The sequence below is a fragment of the Nansenia antarctica genome (assembly GCF_963989245.1).
Source record: "Nansenia antarctica genome assembly, chromosome: 3".
Taxonomy (NCBI): Eukaryota; Metazoa; Chordata; class Actinopteri; order Argentiniformes; family Microstomatidae; genus Nansenia; species Nansenia antarctica.
Genome location: NC_137688.1, coordinates 2472951 through 2496022, shown reverse-complemented (window position 1 = coordinate 2496022; position 23072 = coordinate 2472951). Strand labels below are relative to the sequence as shown.

Here is a 23072-nt window from a genome sequence, read left to right as displayed (position 1 = left end):
CAGCGATCCAGGAGCAATTAGAGGTTCAGTACGTTGCTCGAGGACACTTCGACATGTGGCCAGCCAGGGTTCGAAACGCAGAGCTGCCGACCTTGCTATCATTAGACGCCGGCTCTACCTCCTGAGTGACAGCCTCTACCTCCTGAGACACAGCCTCTACCTCCTGAGACACAGCCTCTACCTCCTGAGACACAGCCTCTACCTCCTGAAACACAGCCTCTACCTCCTGAGACACAGCCTCTACCTCCTGAGACACAGCCTCTACCTCCTGAGTCACAGCCTCTACCTCCTGAGACACAGCCTCTACCTCCTGAGACACAGCCTCTACCTCCTGAGCCACAGCCTCTACCTCCTGAGACACAACCTCTACCTCCTGAGACACAGCCTCTACCTCCTGAGACATAGCCTCTACCTCCTGAGCCACAGCCTCTACCTCCTGAGACACAGCCTCTACCTCCTGAGACACAGCCTCTACCTCCTGAGACACAGCCTCTACCTCCTGAGACACAGCCTCTATCTCCTGAGACACAACCTCTACCTCTTGAGACACAGCCTCTACCTCCTGAGACACAGCCTCTACCTCCTGAGACACAGCCTCTACCTCCTGAGACACAGCCTCTACCTCCTGAGCCACAGCCTCTACCTCCTGAGCCACAGCCTCTACCTCCTGAGACACAGCCTCTACCTCCTGAGACACAGCCTCTACCTCCTGAGACACAGCCTCTACCTCCTGAGACACAGCCTCTACCTCCTGAGACACAGCCTCTACCTCCTGAGACACAGCCTCTACCTCCTGAGACACAGCCTTTACCTCCTGAGACACAGCCTCTACCTCCTGAGACACAGCCTCTACCTCCTGAGACACAGCCTCTACCTCCTGAGACACAGCCTCTACCTCCTGAGCCACAGCCTCTACCTCCTGAGACACAGCCTCTACCTCCTGAGACACAGCCTCTACCTCCTGAGACACAGCCTCTACCTCCTGAGACACAGCCTCTACCTCCTGAGACACAGCCTCTACCTCCTGAGACACAGCCTCTACCTGGTGAGACACACCCTCTACCTCCTGAGCCACAGCCGCCCCTGTACGTGTTCTAATGTCTAATGTTCAGGGTGGCCAAAGAGGGCAGCAACGCCCATGACTATGTCCTCTCTTTCGGGTTAGGGTACTCAACGCCCATGACTATGTGATTTACCGGTCACAGCAGAGGCTCCATCCATCTGTACAAGCTAACGAGGGACATCTGGAAACAACCAATCAAGCTTTGGAGAAGTTGGAGAAGGAAGAGAAAGTATTTTGCAGACAGACACTCTCCCGACATCCCAAACCACAGGCTTGGGTAGGAGGGGTTCAGAATGTCATGGAGGAATCTGAATCCTTCAATGATATGAAGTCTGCCAGTACCACGAGAGGAGAAACAGCCCCACACCGTAATACTTCCAACTTCCAAACAGCTACTAGCACGTGGCTTGGCATGATACACTTGTTCAGCTTTAAATGATGCACATTACAAGCTTTGATCCTTCTGCACGTGAACTAGATCTACTCGGACAGGTGTCAGACAACAAATTGAGTTGAGCGAATTGAGAAACTAATCTCAAGCCCTTATCTTTTTTGCAAGTGGGGTTATCGTTACCATACAACCATGAATATCTTTGACAGGGTATAACACCAAATACTGTAGGAGTTGTAGATTTTAGGAAAATATACAAAACAAAACACATAAAATCAAAAGATGATTGTTTGAATCAACCTGGCAAAAGTTGCCAAATTCCAGTTCTTCAACCCATGGTTAATATTGGCAGGCGGAATGATTCAACGTATGTCTAGTAGCATACAATAGGTAGTAAATCCAGTCCATCCCTCATACAGTGAGCCTGGTACTGTATTCTGTGTCAATATGGCACAACAAAATAATATACTTCTATGACACAACGTCAGCAGTCATCCAGAAAAACCAAGGCATGTCTCCACTCTGGCGACAGTAAGAGTACGCCGTCAGCAAGAGAAGAAGACTGACTAAGATTGAGAAATAGATACATTCACATGTCAGTCACAGGTTTGTCAAATGGGCACATAATGCTTGTGTACTGTCAATATCTGAAAGGATAGAGCACATAAATGTATTGTCATAAAGCTTTGACAACGTTGCAAATCCAGCCTATGATCATCAGATGGAAACGTTTAGACCACTATGGTTAGTTAACTCATTCTGGGTCCATTTTTTCCAAAAACAAAACAAAACAAAAAAACGATACAAACACAATACAAACACACCAACAAGCCTGAACCAAGATGTGTACCCTATCATTACTCACAGTGATGTCAGCTGACTTTCCAAAAGACCAATTGGTGGGTAAACTGACAACACATGTCCCCACACAATAACATGGCAATACACATCACATGATGTCCTTTTTTGTCAGAAACTGCACATTGACGACCTACTAAAAGATCATAACAATGTTTCAATGTTTCCGATGACCCTACCAATGCGCTTTTGCCAAACAATAATTCTCACCCCCAGAGACACAAGTCAGAAGATATGAAGTAAACTTCATAATTCAATGATCATGATCTTAAACCATGAAACTACTTTCCAAAGACAGCTGTTTGTGAGCTTAGAATGATAAGGTTCTATCTCCGTTTAGGGAAGTTCAGAGATATTGAGCGTCAAAGTTTTTACATTCCATTATGTTTTGTGCTTTGTATTTTATTAATTACTAACAAAAAAATGTCTACAGTTTAAAAATAACACCACACAGACACTAATAAACACCTAATGGATCAGATTATGTAAAAAACTCAATTTTGACAAAAATGAAGATAGAACCTTATGATTCTAACATCACGTGTTGTAACTCTTGGGATAGTACAAGTTGCTATTAAAACGGTATATGTTCCACTTACCATAGGCCCGTTCACTCCGATGGGACCAGTGGGACCATTCGAACCCTACGAGGAGAAACACAGCCTTCATCAGCACAGTGGGTCTCATGAGAACACTACTACCTGTCATAAGAGTGTAATAACCCCATAATAACATGAACGTGCAGTAATATCAATAATAATGGCGGTCAAGTCAATGATAGATATTATACTGTCAGTTATTTCATGACAGTTAATTTACCTTTGACCCGACAGCTCCGGTCTCTCCTCTCAGACCCATCACACCTCCGTGACCCTGAAGTGAGAAGTGGGTGTAATCTGCGTTAAACACTGAACTTGTCCCAAATCATATCGCAACCAGTGGTGTAGTCTAGTTTTTTCTAGTGTGTATACTGTGATTTTTCCCTCCCAGCCTCATATCGTTCATTTCGGAACCCCATAAAAATACATCTGCGCACCCTGTCTAACGTTTTATATATATATATATATATATATATATATATATATATATATAAATTACATGTCATAAGGCTGATCTGCGCATGATAGTGCTGCATTTTGACATGATTTCATGTCGCATCTCCCCCCTTTGATGGTATATGACGCTATAGTCAGTCCCAATGGTCCAAAAGTCAAGTGCTTCGTAACACAGACGGGGTGAATTTTATGAATGAAAGTGTGAAAGTTCTGTCACAAAATGCTGTTAAAGTGTGATGCAAAAAGCAGCTCAAGTGCTCCAATCAAACGTCAGCCACAGTCCTATGCCAGACATCCATTCTCTGGGATATGTGTGGGTCATACTCACTCTGTGACCCTTCAGGCCAGGGGGACCAGGTGTCCCTGGGAATCCTCGCGCTCCCTGAAATCCACCACAGAATTTTAGTTTAGAAAAATGTGTTTTTTTGTTTATTTCATTATTTACAGACGCAGTGTTTTTCAAAGCAGTTTAGTTAGTGCATACAACCCAGGGGCTGAGTGAGTGAATTATAGGCTAAACCTTTCAAACATCCGTTAGCTAGACCTACGATAGTACAAGATAAAATACTACAGACTTTAAGATATTATAGTAAGAGTTATACAAGTACATTATACTCATCATACCCATATACAAATACATACACATACACTTGTAGTACTAAGAGCAAAAGAGTATTAAGCTCCAGTTAACAGATATAGATACAGTTATGTGTAGTATCGTCAGATTGGCACATCCTTAATGGCATGATAATGCCAAAAAAGAAGATTAAACATCAGTTGCGGTGAAAAGTTCTGGCCTTGAAAATAGCAACAATATTTCAAACCCCCCCCGAGCACCTGCCAGCGGCCCACATGCACTAAGATTACTTTTTTACGCCGTAAAATATGTCCCTCGCACTATCAACACTTCCTCTGATAACCCCGCAGAGCAACAACACAGAATCTCTCCTCCTTACCACAGATCCTGGGAATCCCATCTCTCCTGAGTTTCCAGCTTTGCCAGCTTCTCCCTGCGACAATGTAACATTTCGTCATCACAAACTGATAATTACAGTATCACAAACTACATGCACGTTTAAGTGACAATTTGTGACGTTAGAATTATAAGGTTTTATCTAAATTTTTGGTAAACATTTATTTTTTTACATAATCTGACCCATTAGGTGTTTATTAATGCCAGTGTGGTGTTATTTTTTAAATGTTGTAATTTTTTTGTTATTAGTAATGAATAAAATACAATGGTTCCATCTCACAAAACATAATGGAATGTAAAAACTTTGACGCTCAATATCTCTGAACTGCCCTAGACGGAGATAGAACCTTATAATTCTAAACTCACGAATTACAGCTGTTAGTCAACTAACATCTTTTCAAACCGACAGTTTCCAGTGAATTAACATCGGTAACATTATTCATACATCAACATTACAGTATGTATTTGTATTTATCATATGCTACAATTCTCTTCAGCAGGTCTAAAAAACAATAATAATAATTTTTAAAAAAAAGTTCAACTTTTGCACAAACAAAGGTTGGAGTGGACTCACATCTTCACCCGCCTTCCCCGAGGGTCCCTCTGGTCCTCTCGGCCCTGATGAACCCTACGACAAGATGATCAACTTGTCATCATTAACACGTTTGTATCCATCATTAACATGTTTATATCAATCATTAACATGTTTATATCCATCATTAACATGTTTATATCAATCATTAACACAATCAAACATGTTTGATAAGGTTTCAGCTTCGGTTTGTGGTTCTGTGTTACTTGTGTGGGACACAGCGGTACACATACGTGTTTAAAAAGCTTGACGACACAAACAAGAGGAATGTTTTCATACCATGTGACCTGGATCACCAAGATCCCCAGGAGGTCCTGAAGGGCCCGAGTGTCCCTGAGGGAGAGAGGGTGGGGTGTTAGCGAGTCCCCTTCCCGTATCATTGTTCAACATAATCAGTCCATTTTAGGAGTTCAAAATTAGCAGTTTGTTTACTTACAGCTTGACCGTTTGGTCCGGGTGGTCCTCTCATTCCCGCCTCTCCCTAAAACAAACGACTTGCATCATTAGTATGAATCAACAACAGTATTAATTAAAACCAATAAACTGTCTATACAGATTCACCATCGATCATTAACCCCACTGACGGCCCAAAGGAATCCTCTACAACAAAAAGGGACGTCTTCAAACGACAGACATTAACAACATGACTCAGACCCATCTCTTCAGGTTACATCTTAACTGCTCCTCCTGAGACATCTTCTGACCCTCACCACTACGTCTCCTAAAGACACCCGCTTTCCCCTCTACTGTGTCCCTAAGAACTTCTATCGCCCCCCTTGTACTGTTTCTCAGTTTCTCCATAAAAATACAAATAAAATAAGTTTTAGTAGAAGGCGATAATAGGGAGAAGGTTTTTCCTTCTATCAGTGGCCCCGGGCCCGAGCTAGATTACTCTTCCTGCAACGAATGGTGGATTGCTGATTCACATGCTTAGTATTCAAATGTATTGATTGTAAGTCGCTTTGGAATAAGGCATCTGCTAAATGCCAAAAATGTAAATGTATGTGTAAATGTAGATCAAGACCATTAAGACCGAATCACACTTTCAATGTTGACATGTTGAAGATTGAAAGATGTTTTCTGTAGTCGAGGAAAAGACTCAATCTAGGTTCAGGAAACCTGAAACAGCGAGCTTAAAGCCTAAGCATACAACAATCGATCTCATCCCAGTTCAGGCATCACCCTCGTACCCTCGTTCCTGGAATCATGGCCATTTGTCCCGCAGATTTCTCATCGAATCCCGCTGACATGTGAGCTCCAAGTCCCTGTTGTAGGGGACAGAGAGAGGTGTGGTTTTAATGACTGTCACTGTAGACATCAGCCTGCTGCTGCTAAACGAGTAGATTAGATTCAACTTTATTGTCATCGCAGAGTACAAGTACTATACAACGAAACGCAGTTTAGTATCCAACCAAAAACACAACATACGCAATATTGACACTCTCACCACTTTCAAATCCAGTCTTATAAACACACCTTTTCACAATGGCTTACTTGGTTTGATCTCCTGTATTTAGTTTGTTGTTATATCTGATTTTGCTGTTTTTATCTCATTTTGCTTTGTTGATTTTAATGTTTTGATATGTGGTTTTAAACTGTCTTGTAAGGTGTCCTTGAGAGCCTTGAAAGGCGCCCATAAATAAAATGTATTATTATTATTATTAAAAAATGCAAATAGTGATATAAGGGCACGACATGAATAGAACAAGAATGGCAGTGATAGGTGACTATGTAATGCACAGTATGTGCAGAGGTAGTGTTGTAAACACAGTATGTTGTAGCCAAGTAAGGGAGGACAGACGCTGTGGATTTGGGGATGAGGATTCGGTGATCAACATCAGTGTTGTGGTGTTTGGTGACGCTCACCCCTGGAGGCCCCTGGTGTCCTGCAGGCCCTGGCTCTCCTGGTTGGCCCGGTATACCAGGCTCTCCATCGTATCCTGATGGGCCTCGGAACCCCTGGAACAAACAAAGGGTTGATGTCAAAAACATCATCATAAAGAGAGAGTTGTGTGTGTTTTTAAACGTATCAGACGCATTTTAACAGTCGTACAAATCGATTTGCAGTTGGGGTGACAACTTGAGTGAAAGTATGTTGGAAGATGAATCAGATACCCAGCACTCTGTTTTCAACCAGTGCCAGACGGAGGACGCGGCCATGTTGGCAGTTGGTGTCGGCGATAACTGATGAAAATATCCTATCCTATAGCGATATGTAGCTATATCCCTCCTGCACTCAGGTGGGTGGAGAGGCGTGCTCATGACTGTGGTGTATTTTAACCATAGCAATGGCCCTCTAATACACACAATGGCCTTTTGACATGCATGTGCAGAGGCTGTAATATCATCATGGGAAGATATAATTGCATTAGGGCCCGAGCCAGCAAGACGCCCATAACATAAATTGCATTAGAATTGTATTAGACCATAGGGTGAATTGCATTATAATAAGACAATAACATCCTATTTACAGGACAGAAAATGACCTCACCTACTATGATCTCACTGGTATACTTTGTATTCAACCAAATTAAAATGACGTGGACTCTGTTTTGATTGGCTCAGCGACAGTGACAAGGGGGGGGTATAAAATCCTGTACACAGAGGGACTCTTTCTCTTCATATCCTCTTTTCCTTCATATCCATATCTTTGACTTAATATCCTGTGACCGATTCGGACCATCAGCTCCATTGAGGGGCCATGCTGTGTAACCTGCTTTTTTGAATAAACAAGTCTTAAATTTGCTCAAGAACTCTTCTTCATTTTTAGTAGTAACAGATACCAATATATACGAAATAATGGCGAGCCTAGTCCACGAGTAAATTAATAGCTTATAAGTAATTATAGTGACCGTCAATTTTTGCATCTCTTCAACTTCTCTCAGCGCCTGGAGGTAAGTAGCCAATTCCCCCCCTCTCTCTGCCCTCTCTCTGCTCTCTCTCTGTCTCTCCCTCTGTGCCTGTAACCCATTGACTTCTGCCCCTCCTCCTCCTCCTCCTCTCTGTCCCTCTCTCTCTCTGTCAGACTTCCAGCTTTGATGTAATTAAATGGTCTTAAGCTGTAAACAAAAGAATTTAGATTTGTGTTGAGTATCTGTTAGAAATATAAGATAATTACAATTGGATTGAATTTAAAGAGCCGGATTTAGAAATCTGTATTTGTACATAAATGTGTAATTGTACGATATTGTAGAAGTATCGTGTGTGTTGTGGAGCAAAGGATGAATTGCTTCAGTGCGCGTTTTGCGAATGCGCTGTCAGTAGAATACTGCGTGGAAGACGTTCTCACAGTGGGCTGATATCTTGTGATAAATCAGAAGAGAGTCTGATAATTGTGTTATTGTATGTATAAGGAATGAGAATTCCTGTTTGAGAAGACAAGAGGACCATTGTCCTTGTGAAGCAGAGCTAATTACTTTAGTGCCGTCCGAGCCTTATGCCTGCAGGCGCTCAAGGCGCTCAAGTACAGAGGCTGTGGAAAAAAGGCATTAGAGAATATTAGAGTGAAACATTTGGTAAATAATACGTTTAACTGCATTGAAAGATAATCTTGATATTGCGGAGTCGTGAATGTGCTCTGTTTGTGAAGACCGTGGTTTTTCAAGGAAAAACCGTGGGGTAGAGCCCATCCCCTCCCTTTCTGTGTGTCTCATTTCAGAGAAAAAAAGGCTGCAAAAGCACACATGCACACACGGAGTTGAAAATCCTTTCTACTACAAAGGGAACCTGAATTTGATTGTTGCATAAAAGATAAGGTTGAATCCATTACACATAGATTATAGTATTTATAAAATTAGAGATAAAGTGGGTTGATCGTTGGGGTATTTTAAAGTAGTTTGGGGATATTTGTTGAGTTTTATTCGCAAGTCTGGTGAAAAGCGGGCGCATGCGCGGAGAGGGGCGTAGCCCAGCAGAGACTGGAGACGGATTCTTTTTTCCTCCATTTTGCTTTCTTGCCTTTCACCGATCTCCCACATACCAACCGGCCGCGCAACCACTACACCAAGAGAGTTAGCCCCTTGACAACCTATTACTTTCACAGCCTATTGTTTTTTACGGTCTATGGATAATTCAACTGTCTAATGAAAACCATTACTCCACAGGTTTTAAATCAATGTATATGATTATATAATGAATAATTCTAACTAATCGTTCATTCTTTTCGCTTGACGGTTGGGTTGTTTATGGATTGTAGAAAATAATAGGTTGCGACTTGAAGATCACGGCAGGGTGGTCTGAAGCAATCGATAAGACATTTTCGGTTGCTTACAGAATCAGATTCCATCTGAGCCTATCAGATCTATGGAAGGAACTTGCTGCCATCTAGTGGACAGATTGTAATAGTCCAATGATAACGTTTTCTTTCACAGGGTTACATCAATGAAGTGTCAATGACTAAGTCTAATTAATTATGCATTCCTTTCAAATAACAAGTCGATTTCTTTACAGATTGTAATTAATAATTAATCATTTTATTCCTTCCAAAATAAATCGATTTCTTTACAGGTTGTTGTCATTATTCGTGTTTTACATCTTTTTATTTCAAGTTAAGTTCTTTTTCACAGTTTTTGATTAAAGAATAGCAGAACAGTTTCTATCTGAGGATTGATCAATCAAGGGTTTGTGGATCAGAAAGACTTAGAGCGTGACCTGCCTTTGTAATTTGATAAATTGTGTTGAACAGCCTTTGTAGTTTAATAATTAAAGTTGACCTGAACTATAATTAGTATTGATTGAGCAATTAAGTGATACACATTCATACACAATAAGGGAAAAACATTTAGATTAAAACTAAACTAAATTTGGGTTGAATTGAATTGAAATTAAATTGAATTTAAATTTAAATTGAATGATTATTTAGTTATGATTATTAATAATTGATTAATATTAATTAATAGTGATAATTGATTGTTAGTGATTAATTAGTTATAATTATTTAAATAATTTAAATTAAATTGAATTAAAATTTTAATTAAATTTAAATTAAAACACACACACACATAGATTACATTTAAGTCAATAATACACAATACCACTGAAACAATCCGTTGTTCTGAATTGTAATGTTCTGTGTAGACAGTTGACGCAGTTAAAAGTTGGACTAGCATCTGTTTAGCAGATACGGCAACAGAAGGTGGGTTGTAAGAAAAGTACACCTTATAGCATATTTTCAGCATATTGAGCAGTATAAATATTTCAGACATGGGAGCCAAACCCAGTAAAATTGTGAGGGCTGTTAATACAGATAAGGGAATATTAGCAAATTCATCCCCTGTGGCTATAGTGGAAAAAATGAATCCTCTTGTTAAGGAGATTAGCAAAATGTCAACGAAATGGAATATTCGTTGGGCAGACATTGAACAACCATGGCCAGAAGAGGGCACCTTTGACTTACAATAAATTGCAACATTGGAGATACTTATCAATGCACATAAGGCGCATCAAAAAGGAAAGATTAGATCAGAGAAACGCAGGTTAGAGTTAGCTATTTTAGACCTCTTCAAGGTAGAGGGGCAGAAAGTAGCATTAGCTTGGAATGAGAAAACAGCTCACATGGATCCAGAAAAAAGAGATGAATTGGCCAAAGCAATGGAAGAGAAAGTGAACATTCCATTCTCACACACAGCTCCAATCTCCAGTCCTCCTCCCTATGCCAAGATACTGGAGGACAATTCTCAGCGGATCTACCCTCAGGTCCCCGTCCTAAGTACGAACGGAGCCTTCACTATCAAAGATGAGGGTGATAATGTACTAGAGAGGGGAAGAGCGAAAGTGACCGTGGATTTCGAACCAGAGAACAAGACAGATGACAGTGAAGATGGCAGTGGAGGTGAAGGCGAATGTTCCGGTGCTGACAGCAATGCACAGGGAGGTTACAGTGCTCAGATCAGAAAACTAATAGCCAGGGCCGAAAAACAGGGAAGGACAAGACGCTATAAAAAGGGAAAAGAAGAAAGTGGTTCTGAAGATGAGCAGGAGTCTCTGAAGATAGAGAAGAAGAAAGAGAGCTTAAAGCAAAAGAAGAAGATGTCGGAGGAAGAGGAGGAAGAAAGGGTGAAAAAGGATAAGGAGGAGTTAAGAAAGAGGGCAAGAAAACTCCAAGAGAGAAGCCTAAGAGAGGAGGAAAGTTGTATACGACAGATAGAGGAACTGTTAGAACAGGTAGCTCAAGTGTCATCACATCATACATCCCAGCCGAACCTCCCAAGGTCTACAGCGACACCAAGGCGGGACGAAAGAACGGAGCCACTAGTAAGCAATTATGGCCTTAGACCAAGAGGGAAGGCATCGGAGGAAGAGGAAATTCAGGGGATCTTCCCGGTGCTGTTTCGAGATAACAAGATAGAATATCGTCCTTGGGGTCATACAGATCTGTCTGAAGTGATCGAAAAACTCCCAGTCCTAGAAGATGGGGGTCACCCTTGGACTAACGAGATGGACGTGAGACTGACAGGGACGCAGGCCGCGATGGGAGACCTGAAAAGACTCTTAGCCTTTATTACAGGATTGGACACCATGCAGGAAATATTGACGAAGGCAGGACTTCATAAATATATCGGTACATCAGTTTATGACCCAGAGCTCTTCGCAGCAAACAGAGGCAGGCTGTGGAAGGCAATCAGAGAGACATACCCTACTCACATTCACCCAGACAATATCATTGTGATGCCACTGGGAGAAGATGAGAATCCCAGGGGTTTTGTAGCCCGTGTGCACTCTCAATGGAGAAGTGTGACAGGGAAGGATGCCGAAGATAACCCGTTAGAAAAAGCCATAATCAGGGAAAAGATTCAACAAGGTCTCCCTACCCCAGTTAAGAACAAGTTAGCAGAAGTGGTGGGGCTACGACACATGAACAAGGCTGTTTATATAGACAACGTAGCACACCAAGTAGAATTATTCAGAAAGAAGATTCAGATACAGAAGGCACAAGACGAAGACTCACTCAGAAAACTAACTCAAGTACAATTGACTGAAGGCAAGAAAACCAGAGAGAGAGTGCAGACCATAGCCCTACAGGTCCCATCTCAGCCACAGCAACTGCAAACTGTCCCTCCCCAGTCATACCCACAGGGGCCACAAGGGGGGTATCCATACCCACAGGGGCCACCAGGGGTGCAAGTGGTTCCGTACCAGCCATACAACCAGCCTGGCCAAGGACCACCACAAGAGGGATGGACCGCAGCCGGGAAGAAGATGTTAGGACCATGTTTCCAATGCGGCCAGGATGGACACTTAGCCCGTACCTGCTGGAAGAAGAACCAGGGGGGCGCAGGGGGGAAACAAAAAGGAAGATATAGGCCCCCTGCTACACCGGCTCCAGGAGTGGTGAACCCCTACGGAGGCCCAGCAGCTGGGCTATAGGGGTGCCCAGAAGATCCGAGAGGGGGGTGCCAGCTGGTGGTGACAAACAGGCCTGAAGATGAACCTACCATATGGGTGTCGGTCAACCAACGTCCATTAGAATTGATGGTGGACAGTGGAGCAGCCTACACCTGTCTGAAGCCTGAAGATGCCACGCACCTTCCTATGTCTGGGAAATATGTGAAGACAATCGGATTCGAGGGAATTAAACAGCTGATCCCTACTACTGAGCTTGTAAGCTTAGAGTACAAAGGACAGAGAGCAGATCTGTCAATACTTGTATCAGAACACACGCCAATAGGGCTACTAGGGAGAGATGCACTATGCCAATTGAACTGTACAGTGAAATGCACACCTGACGGCTGTCGGGTGACAGTGCCACAAGAGAACAGACAGCTGTCTGTCATGATGGACAACAACGCATCTATGGTGTATTGGGTGGGAGGGCTTAGCCCAGACCTAATGGAACCAGCAAGGATGTGGGACAATTATATCCTGGCACACATGTCAGAGGCCAGAAGGCCTACTGATCCATTGCATTGTACACTCCAGTATTTTAGAGAAGTTGCAGATGCAAACCCAGATGAGTGGCTGAAACATCAGCCAAAACAGGTACAGCTTAGTACAAGTTGTATAATCCTAGGCCCTCAGGGAGTGGCTATGAAGATAAACAGTAACACTTATCTAGATCAGGAGCATAAGATTGAGGGTAGCATCCCTCATGTGACACTTATGATATCTGAACACTATAAACAGAAGCATTTAGGGGCAATGATGGCAGACTCAGAAAAAGCCAGATTTGTAACGACAAAAGAAAACCCTGCTATCTGGAGGAGCATTGATGGACAGTTCACAAAACTGATGATCTCTGCTCAAGGAATAGGACATCCGCAGACTGTGAAGCTAATGAACCAGCTAATCCTTCCTGTACAACCTGAAAAAGACCTCAGAGAAGAAATGATACAGAATGTGCCAGCAGACCTGTGGGCAAAGAACAGTACAGACATTGGATTTGTGAAATCAGCTCGTCCATTGAGAGTTGAACTCATACCGGGTGCAAAACCCCCTTGGAAAAACCAATACCCATTGAAGCAGGAAGCAATTGATGGAATTGAGCCACAGATCAAAGGATTGTTAGAGGCAGGAGTCTTGAAGATAACTCAATATCCGTTAAGTAACACACCTCTTCTGCCAGTAACGAAACCTGATGGTTCATATCGTCTAGTACATGACCTACGGGCTGTGAATGAGGTAGTTGTCAGCTATCCAGCTGAAGTTCCTGATCCTCATGTGCTGTTGACTCAGATTCCATCTACAGCCAAAGTATTTACAGTGAATGATTTATGCGGGGCTTTCTTTTCTATACCTCTTAGTGTAGAAAGTCAAGGGTTATTTGGGTTTACCTACAAAGGTCAACATTATCAATATACCAGAATGCCACAAGGGTACAAACACAGTCCTCATGTTTTTAATCAGGTCTTGAAGGAGGACTTAGACGGGTTAGGGCAGACGATAAGTAGTACTGCCATTCAGTACATGGATGACATACTCCTTTGTGCCCCAGATGAAGAAACATGTCACAGGGATTCCGTTAAACTGTTAAAGGTTTTGGCGGAGAAGGGACACAAGGTGTCTAAAAAGAAGCTACAGTATTGCCAGGAAAAGGTAACTTACTTAGGACAATCTATTACACAGGGACATCGCAGTGTCACTAATGAACACTTGGAAGCTATTCAGAAGGCTCCAAAACCACGAACGGTTAGGGAAATGATGATGTTTTTGGGCATTACTGGGTATAGTTCAGCATGGGTGGAGGATTACACTAGACTGGTCGCTCCATTGAGGGGGATGATTAAGGAAACAGGTAGTGATAAACTCCAATGTTGCATTACTTGGACAAGGGAAGCTGATTTGGCGTTTGAGACAATTAAACACAAATTACAAGAAGCGCCAGCTTTAGCGCTTCCAGATTATTCCAAAGAATTTGGATTGTATGTTTCTTCTTCAGCCAAAGGGAAGTATGCCTGCGCTGTTCTTACGCAACCAACAGGCATTGGACCTAGTCCACAGCCCATAGCCTATTACTCTGTCGCATATTCAGAGGTAGAAATGGGTTTCGCGCCATGCTACAGAGCAATGGCCGGGGCATATCTTATGTATGAGAAGGCAACAACCTTAACAATGGGGTACCCAATTACCATTCTCTGCCACCACAGTCTAAGGAATCTTTTGAATCAAGGCAAGTATACTTTGACGATGCCTAGGATTAGGAATTATTACAGGATGTTGGAAAGGGAAGATGTAACATTACTAAGATGTAACACACTTAACCCAGCAGAGACCTTGCCAACCCCAGAAGATGGGGAACCACACGATTGTGTGAAGGAAGCTATGAGGTACTCTAAGCTTAGAGCAGATCTACTAGCTTTGCCTTTAAAGGAAGCTGACGTTGAGTATTGGACTGATGGATCTTGTTACCGGGTAGGAGAAAGTTTACGTGCTGGGTATGCCATAGTCCGATCCCAAAATTCAGGGTTCATTGTGGAACAAGCCGAGGCTGTTCCTCAGCCTTGTTCAGCTCAATTGGCTGAGTTGATTGCCCTCACAGAAGCATGCAACTTGGGAACCGGACGAAGAGTGACAGTGTACACCGACTCTGCCTACGCCCATAATGTGTGAGTTGGGTATGACAGGCTATGACAGTTGGGTATGACAGGCTATGACAGTTGGGTTTGTCAGGCTATGACAGCTGGGTATGTCAGGCTATGACAGTTGAGGACAGTTGGGTATATCAGGCTATGACAGTTGGGTATCAGGCTCCCAGTCAGAAACATGTGGTATGCGAGCGCCTGGGGGTGCAGGGTGCTGTGGGAGATGAATGATGCTAAAGCCGAGGGCTATGCGGCATCCTTTTTCGACAGCCTTTATTTTAGCTTAATGGAGGCCGAGGATGACGTGTTGGTCTTTCTTGCATTTGGCCGGGAATGAAAGCATGTGACTACAAGTGAGAGTCCACTTTGTCCAACTTTTACTGGGAGGATATGAGTGTAATGTTCTTTATTCATTTTAGAAGAAGAAGAAGAAGAAGAAGAAGGAGAAGAAGAAGAAGAAGGAGAAGAAGAAGAAGAAGAAGGAGAAGGAGAAGAAGAAGGAGAAGAAGAAGAAGGAGAAGGAGAAGAAGAAGAAGAAGAAGGAGAAGAAGAAGAAGAAGAAGAAGAAGGAGAAGAAGAAGAAGAAGAAGAAGGAGAAGAAGAAGAAGAAGAAGAAGGAGAAGAAGGAGAAGAAGAAGAAGAAGAAGAAGAAGAAGAAAAAGAAGAAGAAAAAGAAGAAGAAAAAGAAGAAGAGGAAGAACATCTCTTTGGTCCTCATATTGACAGACACCAATAATAGACTTTGAAAAGCAAACGCAAAGTCTAGAGTCAACACGAGACATTGACAGCTCTCTTATCCCTCTACAGATGATGTGATGGAACACACCTGACTAACAAAAACCACACCTGGAAAGCCAACTGTCCAATACTGCTGGTGCCATGAGATAGGGGGACTATGTATAAAAAGTGTAGTCATTTCTAAATGTCTGGAAAAATAAAACATGAAGCTGATCATCTATATTCTAACCTCATAGTTTGCTCTGTATAGACAGTATCATATCTCCCACAAATGTTTAATTCCAGCAATTGTGTCATATGTTCAGTCTGACATGTATTTAATCTCCAGGTGAACGTACATGAACAGGCCGAGGTGTTTCCATGTGAATTAAAGGACACGGAGACACACATCGTGTCCTGGCCCATCTCACCTCTGGGAGGAGTCCAACATAACTTTGACATGACCATGGCATCATGATGATAATCCTTTACATGTTTTAAGCGTGTAATGCTGGTGGTGAACGTTTGTAAACATCTACATATGTTTGAATACTGGTTATTAATGCTTACTCATGGCAGTTATAGAGTTAACAAGAAGCATGTTAGGAAGAAAACACACCCTTACTTTACTTCAGTCCAAGGGGAACGAATGATAAGGATCGTGGCATAGATCCAGACACAAACACTCAATGTTTCTGTCAACGAGCCAACTTAAATATGCAGGCCTCTAGCCCTGTTATGGTGTGGTGTCTTAACTCTGCATAGGAGCGTGTGTTTTAGGAGTGATGGTGGGAACTTACAGGTCTTCCTTTGTGTCCTCGATCGCCTCTGTATCCTGGAGATCCGGGAGGACCCTGTTGAAGTAGAAATGGAACAGATGAAACACCCGCAGTAGGATAATGTACGACTTTATTATTGGACATCATCACCAGTGAGTAAAGTTACTTTAAAAAAGGTTTCTGTGGACTTGTGGCTTTTCAGGTGAAGTTCTAGGTAACTGTGCCATCTAGTGTCAACTCAAATACTCAAATCGTGAAATTAGAATTATAAGGTTCTATCTCCGTTCAGGGCAGTTCAGAGATATTGAGCGTCAACGTTTTTACATTCCATTATGTTTTGTGAGATGAGAACCTTTGTATTTGATGAATTACTAACTCAAAAAGTTCAACATTTTAAAAATAACACCACACAGGCATTAATAAACACCTAATGGATCAGATTATGTAAAAAACTAAATTTTGACAAAAATGGAGATGGAACCTTATAATTCTAACGTCACGAAATATGTTCACAAGTCTTTATAAACTGAAAATGATTCCTCAAATTCTCAAATCTTTTGACACACCGCCTAAATGAAAGTGAATTAGAAGCTTACCATAGGCCCAGGGCGACCTCTTATACCAGTCACCTGTTGGAAGATATAGGATTACATTTTCAATGTCATACATACATTTTGAATATAATATTCTCTCAATGTTAACGTTGCCCTATAATACTTCTCCAATCTTGAATTGAATTGAATATACTTGTTCCTTTTACTCTGCATTTGTTATATGCCCGTTATCTCTTAGATGTAGTTCATTGTTGTGATGTATGTCTTACATGCTTTTTCTGAAAATAATATTGTATATAATGCCTAGTAGGTCTAGTTAGTTAATGAGAGCCTATTGCTATACTGCTCTGATAAATGTGCTTGTATATTTTTTAAGAACGGCTTATGACATCTGGCCACAGGGACAACAGTTGAAAAGTAGCCATTTGGCTAACACTGCCTCATTTACCAACTGGTTTATTAGTGGGTACTGTCCCTGGTCAATAAATAAATAAAATAAAATAAATTGGAAAAACAAGCAGGAAGGAACTTTAACATCAACTTACAACTGGAACCTCTCCTGGTTCTCCTTTCTGCCCCTGATAACAAGGTGGATAGATATAGACATTGTTTCAAATGGTGACAACACAGTATGTTTGAATCAAATCTAGGGTTAGGGTGTAGGGGCTAGGGTGTAGGGGCTAGAGTGTAGGGGTTAGGGTGTAGGGGTTAGGGTGTAGGGGTTAGGGTGTAGGGGCTAGGGTGTAGGGGTTAGGGTGTAGGGGCTAGGGTGTAGGGGCTAGGGTGTAGGGGTTAGGGTGTAGGGGCTAGGGTGTAGGGGCTAGGGTGTAGGGGTTAGGGTGTAAGGGCTAGGGTGTAGGGGTTAGGGTGTAGGGGCTAGGGTGTAGGGGTTAGGGTTAGAAGAAATGACTAAATAGTTTTATACATCCTTTATTGAAACAGGGAAGGTCTTAATGAGCCCTGAGTCTGGTTTAGAGAAGAGCCCTGTACCAAACCCAGTAGTAAGGCTCTGAAACACCACGATGCTTACCCTGGAGACCCTGCCACCACCACCACCATCTGAAACCAGAGAACACAAAAATACGTTAATAAATAACCCATATTCACAACAGATTACATAGATTTCATAACAGTATGAAAATCTATGGTTACATCTAAGGTTAAGGTCTAACTGCTCCTCCTGAGACATCTACTGCCCCCCAGCACTGCGTCTCCTGAAGACACCCGCTTTTTCCCCTCTACTGTGTCCCCTAAAAACGTCTATTTGCCCTGCTTGTACTGTTTCTCTGTTTCTCCAGTGTCTAAATATATATATATTTTTAAAAACAACCTAGGTTTAGAAGAAGGTGATAGAAGAAGGTTTTTCCTTCTACCAATGTCCCCGGGCCTGAGCTGGATTACTCTTCCTGCTACGACTGGTGGATTGATGATTCACTTGCTTAGTCAAATGTATTGATTGTAAGTCGCTTTGGAATAAGGCGTCTGCTAAATGCCAAACATGTAAATGTAAATGTAACAGTATGGTCAAAACAGACAGTACATGTGCGAACATCAGCGATGTAGAAGTAAGAAGAAAAGTTGGGTCAACGTTAAAATCCATTCTACTAATATCACCTTGTTTATGCATTTACAGCATTCCTCAGGACTTTATCTGCTGTTGGTGTGTGTGTGTGTGTGTATGTGTGTGTGTGTGTGTGTGTGTGTGTGTGTGTGTGTGTGTGTGTGTGTGTGTGTGTGTGTGTGCGTGCGTGCGTGTCTCATGATGAATTGCTTTTTAAAAACTTGTTTTAACTGCTTTTCTTGGCTGGGGGCTTGCTTGAAAAAAATAGATTTTTGTTTTCTTAAGTGAGAACATTATTCTCCTCAGCAGTAGCCACCTGGGGATGGTTGCAGGGGGAAGGAGCCTGGGTGCAGAAGACAATTAAACACAGGAGATGATGAGGAGAGTGTAGGGGCTAGGGTGTAGGGTGCAGGGGTTAGGGTGTAGGGGTTAGGGTGTAGGGGTTAGGGTGTAGGGGCTAGGGTGTAGGGGCTAGGGTGTAGGGGTTAGGGTGTAGGGGCTAGGGTGTAGGGGTTAATGTGTAGGGGTTAGGGTGTAGGGGTTAGGGTGTAGGGGTTAGGGTGTAGAGGCTAGGGTGTAGGGGTTAATGTGTAGGGGTTAGGGTGTAGGGGTTAGGGTGTAGGGGTTAGGGTGTAGGGGCTAGGGTGTAGGGGTTAATGTGTAGGGGTTAGGGTGTAGGGGTTAGGGTGTAGGGGTTAGGGTGTAGGGGTTAGGGTGTAGGGGCTAGGGTGTAGGGGCTAGGGTGTAGGGGCTAGGGTGTAGGGGCTAGGGTGTAGGGGTTAGGGTGTAGGGGTTAGGGTGTAGGGGTTAGGCTAGGGTGTAGGGGTTGGGGTGTAGGGGTTAGGGTGTAGGGGCTAGGGTGCAGGGGTTAGGGTGTAGGGGCTAGGGTGTAGGGGCTAGGGTGTAGGGGTTAGGGTGTAGGGGCTAGGGTGTAGGGGCTAGGGTGTAGGGTATAGGGTGTAGGGGCTAGGGTGTAGGGGTTAGGGTGTAGGGGTTAGGGTGTAGGGGTTAGGGTGTAGGGGTTAGGGTGTAGGGGTTGGGGTGTAGGGGTTGGGGTGTAGGGGTTAGGGTGTACACAGCACAGCTGTGAGTAAACAAAAGTGTTATATCTTTGCACTCGATCAAATTTCAGGACCCTCCTTTCATGACTTGTCCTAGATATGTGCGTTCTACCACCCAGTATCCTTACGTTTTCAAAATCACATCAGGATACGCTAATATAAAGCTATTTTGTGTAGGAAGCAGGCTAATTTACAAGCGGCCAACTAGTGGTCGTTGTGTGTAAATAGCAGCTTGAGCATTGTAAAGAGGGGGGGTCATTTGGCAGGTAAAAAAGGCACGGCTGTTCTTTTAATGTCCCCTCCAGAGGAACCTCTGCCAGGCGGTGCCCCGTTCGTGGCCCTGAGGAGCTGAGGTCCTAAGACCAGAGGGAGGAGTGTCACCTACTGATCCAAGCACCAAAAAACCCTCAATTGTGACACGTTCTATCTGATGCTTTGGTCCTCATATCGGGATCCGATGTAATGATCTGACTTTTCCTTCGTGAATACATTTCCGTGTTGGTGTTGGTTGAAAATTAATGACACATCGCTAGTCAACTAACACAGCTTGTTTTGTGAGGCTGCTAACAATGTAAAGTAGTGTTATAGTTAACTAGGTAGCAGTGGTGGGATTACTCACCCAATCCATTGCGTTGTTTTGGCTTGACTAGCGAGTTTGTGTCGTGATTCTCAACAACGTTGAAACGTAGTTCCGTGTTTCAAAAAAGAAAAGTCTGAACATTCTGATCGGTGGCCACACCAAAGCATTAGAACGTACGTGTCAGCATTTTTAAAAATCTGACTTCCCAGGTCTTAACATGCATTTTATGCCCCATTTGAGTTTACATTTACATTTTTGGCATTTAGCAGACGCCTTATTCCAAAGCGGCAATACATTTGACTAAGCAAGTGAATCATCAATCCACCAGTCGTAGCAGGAAGAGTAATCTAGCTCAGGCCAGGGGCCATTGGCAGTCTCAGTGATAGAAGGAACATCTTTATATAGACACTGGAGAAACAGAGAGACAGTACAAGGGGGGGGCAGTAGAAGTCATAGGGGACACAGTAAAGGGGAAAAGCAGGTGTCTCAGGAGACGCAGTACAGGGGGCAGTAGATGTCTCAGGAGACACAGTGCTGGGGGGTAGTGGATGTCTCAGGAGACACAGTGCTGGGGGGTAGTAGATGTCTCAGGAGACACAGTGCTGGGGGGTAGTGGATGTCTCAGGAGACACAGTGCTGGGGGGGTAGTAGATGTCTCATGAGACACAGTGCTGGGGGGTAGTAGATGTCTCAGGAGACACAGTGCTGGGGGGGTAGTAGATGTCTCACGAGACACAGTACAGGGGGGGTAGTGGATGTCTCAGGAGACGCAGTGCTGGGGGGTAGTAGATGTCTCAGGAGACACAGTGCTGGGGGGTAGTAGATGTCTCAGGAGACACAGTGCTGGGGGGTAGTAGATGTCTCAGGAGACACAGTGCTGGGGGGGTAGTAGATGTCTCAGGAGACACAGTACAGGGGGGGTAGTGGATGTCTCAGGAGACGCAGTGCTGGGGGGTAGTAGATGTCTCAGGAGACACAGTGCTGGGGGGTAGTAGATGTCTCAGGAGACACAGTGCTGGGGGGTAGTAGATGTCTCAGCAGACACAGTGCTGGGGGGGTAGTAGATGTCTCAGGTGACCTACCGGGTCTGCTTGTGTCGGAGTCTCCTGAGTCGATCTGGCAGATGGGGCAGCACTCCCCCTCTGGGATGGTCATCTTCTCGCAGTTCCTCAGTTCGTCACACTGGATCTCGTCACAGAGGACGGAGCCCATGTCGCACACGCAGATCCGGCACGGCTCCGGCTTCCAGATGTCCTTGTTGGTGTAGACCTGGCCGTCTGCCGTGCAGCTCAGCCCATCGCCTGGGGAGGGAGGAGAGAAGGCAGGACTGGTCAGACAAGGGTTAGGGGCTAGGGGCTAGGGTGTAGGGTGTAAGGCAAGGCAAGGCAAGTTTATTTGTATAGCACATTTCATACAACAGGGGCAATTCAAAGTGCTTTACATACATTATAAAAGCAAATATAAGAAGTAAATAGATAAAACATTTAAAAAGACAATAGTTAATGGAAAAAAATACATTAGAGGTTGTCGTGTAGGGGCTAGGCTAGGGTGTAGGGGCTAGGGGCTAGGGTGTAGGGGCTAGGGTGTACGGTTAGGGTGTAGGGGCTAGGGGCTAGGGTGTAGGGGCTAGGGTGTACGGTTAGGGTGTAGGGGCTAGGCTAGGGTGTAGGGTCTAGGGTGTAGGGTCTAGGGTGTAGGGTCTAGGGTGTAGGGGTTAGGGTGTAGGGTCTAGGGGTTAGGGTGTAGGGGCTAGGGTGTAGGGGCTAGGGTGTAGGGGCTAGGGTGTAGGGGCTAGAGGTTAGGGTGTAGGGGCTAGGGTGTAGGGGCTAGGGTGTAGGGTTTAGGGTGTAGAGGTTAGGGTGTAGGGGCTAGGGTGTAGGGGCTAGGGTGTAGGGTTTAGGGTGTAGAGGTTAGGGTGTAGGGGCTAGGGTGTAGGGGCTAGGGTGTAGGGGCTAGGGTGTAGGGGCTAAGGTGTGTAGGGGCTAGGGTGTAGGGGCTAGGGTGTAGGGGTTGGGGTGTAGGGTGTAGGGGCTAGAATGGTCCTAATGTTATTGTAGATTTATCAGGTTCAGTGTTTTGGTAACAGGTCTGAAATCTAAGGACAGAGAGGCAGAGCAGTTCTGAACAGATAGGCGCTGGTCATTGTTATGTTAAATCACAGACTTGGACTGGCAGCCATTTCCTATGTCTAATGTGTAAGTCAATGTAAGACCTTGGGACATGGCAAAACATGAACACCAACTCTAACTCGACACAATGACAACAAAGAGGAGAAAAATGCAAATGTTAGTGTTACGGTATCTTATTCTGTTATTATCTTAATTATCTTATTATCCAGCGTCATCATAAATCAATAACAGGTAACTGTGTACGCCTGCTGTGTTTTTTTACAGCCTTATGTGAAACACATGTTTCCGTTCTGCTCAGTGGAAAAGGTGAGGCAGGGTTGTAGTAAAGTCTCCCCCCGCCGCCGTCAGACGTGAGCTCATTCCCTCCAGAGGCCATCCTTCCATCCTTCCATACTTCCATCCTTCCACAGCCTGACTCACTCCCCGCTCGCTAAAGTCAAAACTTCCAACCAACCGGATTCCAGCCAGCGCCAGATGATTTACCAGCACAGATATTCTAAATACCTTAACATGATTAGAAGACAAGGATTATCACTTGACAATCCATAACTCAATTTCCTTTATTACAACAAATTCAAAAGAGTGGAAAGAGGCTATGAAATGCTAATTACTAAGTAATATCACACGAGAGGGAGTGCTGTTGGACTGAATATCAGCACGGCTGTGATTGGGTCGTAGGTACGAGGCCGCAGGCTTTTATACAACAGTTCTACAGCGCAATTTATGAGTTAACAGTAATAAGT

General features: G+C 43.8%; 1 protein-coding gene across 1 annotated transcript in view; it reads right to left on the bottom strand.

Annotated features, from left to right (window-relative positions):
• The window catches only part of col5a2a (collagen, type V, alpha 2a), a gene marked incomplete at its 5' end in the record, with an annotated part of 48450 nt that extends 26071 nt beyond the window's left edge, over positions 1–22379 (bottom strand). Inside the window, 15 exons of the mRNA XM_080526285.1 lie at positions 2912–2956; positions 3132–3185; positions 3696–3749; positions 4324–4377; positions 4915–4968; positions 5212–5265; positions 5369–5413; positions 6123–6197; positions 6799–6891; positions 16466–16519; positions 17041–17073; positions 17544–17576; positions 18029–18057; positions 21283–21501; positions 22364–22379. Of these exons, the coding sequence (XP_080382411.1) occupies positions 2912–2956; positions 3132–3185; positions 3696–3749; positions 4324–4377; positions 4915–4968; positions 5212–5265; positions 5369–5413; positions 6123–6197; positions 6799–6891; positions 16466–16519; positions 17041–17073; positions 17544–17576; positions 18029–18057; positions 21283–21501; positions 22364–22379 (912 nt within the window). The remainder of the gene's footprint in view (positions 1–2911; positions 2957–3131; positions 3186–3695; positions 3750–4323; positions 4378–4914; positions 4969–5211; positions 5266–5368; positions 5414–6122; positions 6198–6798; positions 6892–16465; positions 16520–17040; positions 17074–17543; positions 17577–18028; positions 18058–21282; positions 21502–22363) is intronic.
• Between the last annotated feature and the right edge of the window lie 693 nt (positions 22380–23072).